The following is a 2905-nucleotide window of genomic DNA, read 5'->3' as shown; positions in this document are numbered from 1 at the left end:
ATGAAAATCACATTTCAAGTTGGATTATTGAGAGGGGGGACAGTCCCCACCATTTCCAAGATTGGAGAGATATGTCCCCCTCATCACTCGGGAATTTGCGCCAGTGACGTCTATAATATGATAATATATAGAATAGTATCGTATGAAAATAATATATGTCTCTCCGAATACAAAGTGTGCCCCCCGGATCATTTTTTGAAAGAAACACTGTCTTTAATATAACTAAATGAATAACTTCTGTTGTAGGAATTGGGGACTCAACATACTAGGGGAAATTTGATAAGAAAAGGGAAATTTTTGAATAATTAGAGGGAAATTTTCTAACGGAAACCTTCGAACACCGGGACAGTGTCATTGCTATTAGTGAAGAGATTGTATTGTCTATTTGTCGTTTAACAATACAGCTTAATGGTAAGCCTTCTTTTCATTAAGCTTTTTGACAAGTTTTCACAGAGGAGAGGCTCGGAAATTAAAAATGTTTATCATTGTACATTTTAGTGACTAACTAGCTTAATCTTCGCTCTCTACACAGCGCATCATTCACATATGAACATGAATCTCCTTGTGTATTCCTCAGAACATCTGTACATTTCTCTTTAGAGACACAAGTGAAAAGACAAACGTCTTGATAAAAATCGGCAAGGGGTACCACAAGGCGGAGATTTTTTTTTCGATTATTTTCTTTTTCAATATGTCGTACCGTTTGCAAGATTTGAGCCTACTTCCGGTTGAGGTTTCTAATTCATGTATGATCAATGTTTTCTTTCTTCTTACATGCAGTACGTAATAAAAAAAAATACATTACACACCCAATTAATTATAATGTCAGTGATATGGTGTTCATTGGGCAAAACACTCCAAACAATAGGTATTCATCTTAGACTAGAGAAATGGTTATCCTTCGATTTTCATTATCATTTGGCCATGAAACAAACACCGGAGAGATATACAATCCTGTATACAACGATGTGGTGTTGGAATGTTTAACTCGCAGGATAGGATGTTTTATTTTTTAAAAAAATCAATACTTCCAGTGTACCCTAAAAATGTAATAAAAAATTAACAGCCATTTTTTAAAAATATTGAATTAGAACTGAACAATCTATACAAAATTTCCAATCCGTCAGTGAAAACGGCATCTTTCTAGAGCTTACGGTTTTCGTGAGATTGTCGAAAAGATTGATAACAAACATATAAGGTCTTAAGCAGAGTCATTTTGATGCTAAAGGCCTGACTACTGCAGGAAACATATATTAGTCGAACTCTTTAGTATGACACTAATAACTCGTCAGAACGACTTTGCACAAGGACCATAAACATTTGTTGGCCACAAACATATACATCTAGCAATTTTTATATAAATATATTTTACATATTCTTTGTAAGGTGTTTTGGGGGAATAACGCCTGACAAGGTAATAACGCCATGTGCTCGTATCTCACACAGTTTACAAGCAATCAGCTAGGTGGCATATGCAGTACATGTGTCGTTACCGCTGAAACCACATGGTGGGTTTGCAGTTTATAGGCGCCATTGTGTCGAGACTGAGTGTGGAAAGAGTGTGTTAGGAGAAGGTTGGCAACGTCTGTTGTAAAATTGGAAAGGTAAGTTGTTAGTGTCCTGACATTTATTGTGCGAGTTAAAAGTTTATATTGTGTATTATTTTTATAGTTCATAGCCTATAGTTTGTAAATACAATGGCGACTAATTATCTTCCTCTCGTGCAATGTGTGATTCACATTCCGAATGAGAAACATGAATGGTTGGGGCAATAACGCCTTTTCCAAATCGGGGTAACAACGCCACGTTTTTTTTATTATTATACGAAATTCTAAATAGTGATACTTAGTGTTGCGTCTGTCTTATGTTGTAGATGCCACGGAAATACAAGAAACGCAATCTGCGTACAGCTTGGCCCAAAGAGGTACTCGAAGCTGCCTTGACATCAGTGAAGGAAAACCAATTGTCTGTCACAGCAGCAGCAAGACTTTACAAAATACCAAGACGAACACTTAGAGATCATATTGTGAAAGGCACAACAGCAACCAAATTAGGAACAAAGGCTACTCTGTCTTCAAAACAGGAGGCCGCCTTGTGTGAAAGAATTATCAAGTTGTGTGATATTGGGTATCCTCTAACTTCAAAAGTGATTAGAAGTTCTGTGTACAAGTTTTGTGAGCAAAATAAAGTGGCGCATCGATTCAGTCGCGAAAAAGAGAGTGCTGGATATGATTGGTTGCATATGTTCGTATCTCGGCATCCAGAAATTGCAAAACGCAAAAGCCAGAAACTAAATCCAGGTAGAGCTGCGAAGCTGAATCGGGTTGTTGTAGGAGATTATTTTAATAAGCTTGAGAAGGTTATGACGGAACTGAATGTAATGAATAAACCTGAGCTTATTTACAATATGGACGAAAAGGGGTGTCGTCTAAATTTACATCATGAACCATACGTTTATGCAAAAAAAGGATCAAAAAATGTTCATGGTGAAAGGGCAAGAACATGGTGAAAGTGTATCCATTGTTGCTTGCGATTGGACAAATGATTCCTCCAATGATTTTATTCAGAGGTGTTCGTATGAAGCCTGAATGGGTGGATAACTTACCTGCCGGGAGTGCAGTAGGTATGACGCCGAAAGGCAGTATGACGTGTGAAATGTTCATCGAATGGCTTGCCCATTTCTCTCGGTACAAAACAGCCGAGAACTGTCTTATGATCTTTGATGGTACCAAAAGTCATTTAGATGTTTCGATTGTAGACGCTGCAGAGAGGTATGTAATAACGCTATTTTGTTTACCAAGTCAAACACCAAGTCAACGAATTGCAACCCATGGACAAATCTGTGTTTGGTCCATTCGAAACTTACTGGGACCAGGAAGTCCGTTTGTTCCTCAAACAAAATACA

The 2905-nt window shown here is 37.6% G+C and overlaps 1 protein-coding gene across 1 annotated transcript; it reads left to right on the top strand.

The window, feature by feature from the left end:
• Positions 1-1873: 1873 nt before the first annotated feature.
• Positions 1874-2509, top strand: LOC145666252 (uncharacterized). The gene has a single exon (XM_081733317.1). It carries the CDS (start codon positions 1874-1876, stop codon positions 2507-2509), a length of 636 nt encoding a protein of 211 aa, XP_081589443.1.
• The last annotated feature ends 396 nt before the right edge of the window (positions 2510-2905 follow it).

This window comes from Thermobia domestica, chromosome 12, assembly GCF_964235325.1.
Source record: "Thermobia domestica chromosome 12, izTheDome1.hap1.1, whole genome shotgun sequence".
Classification (NCBI taxonomy): Eukaryota; Metazoa; Arthropoda; class Insecta; order Zygentoma; family Lepismatidae; genus Thermobia; species Thermobia domestica.
This window is presented reverse-complemented; position numbering and strand designations above follow the sequence as displayed.

Bases quoted from the DNA above. Each gene is read 5' to 3' on its own strand.
- LOC145666252 (XM_081733317.1), top strand. From the start codon at position 1,874: ATGCCACGGAAATACAAGAAACGCAATCTGCGTACAGCTTGGCCCAAA.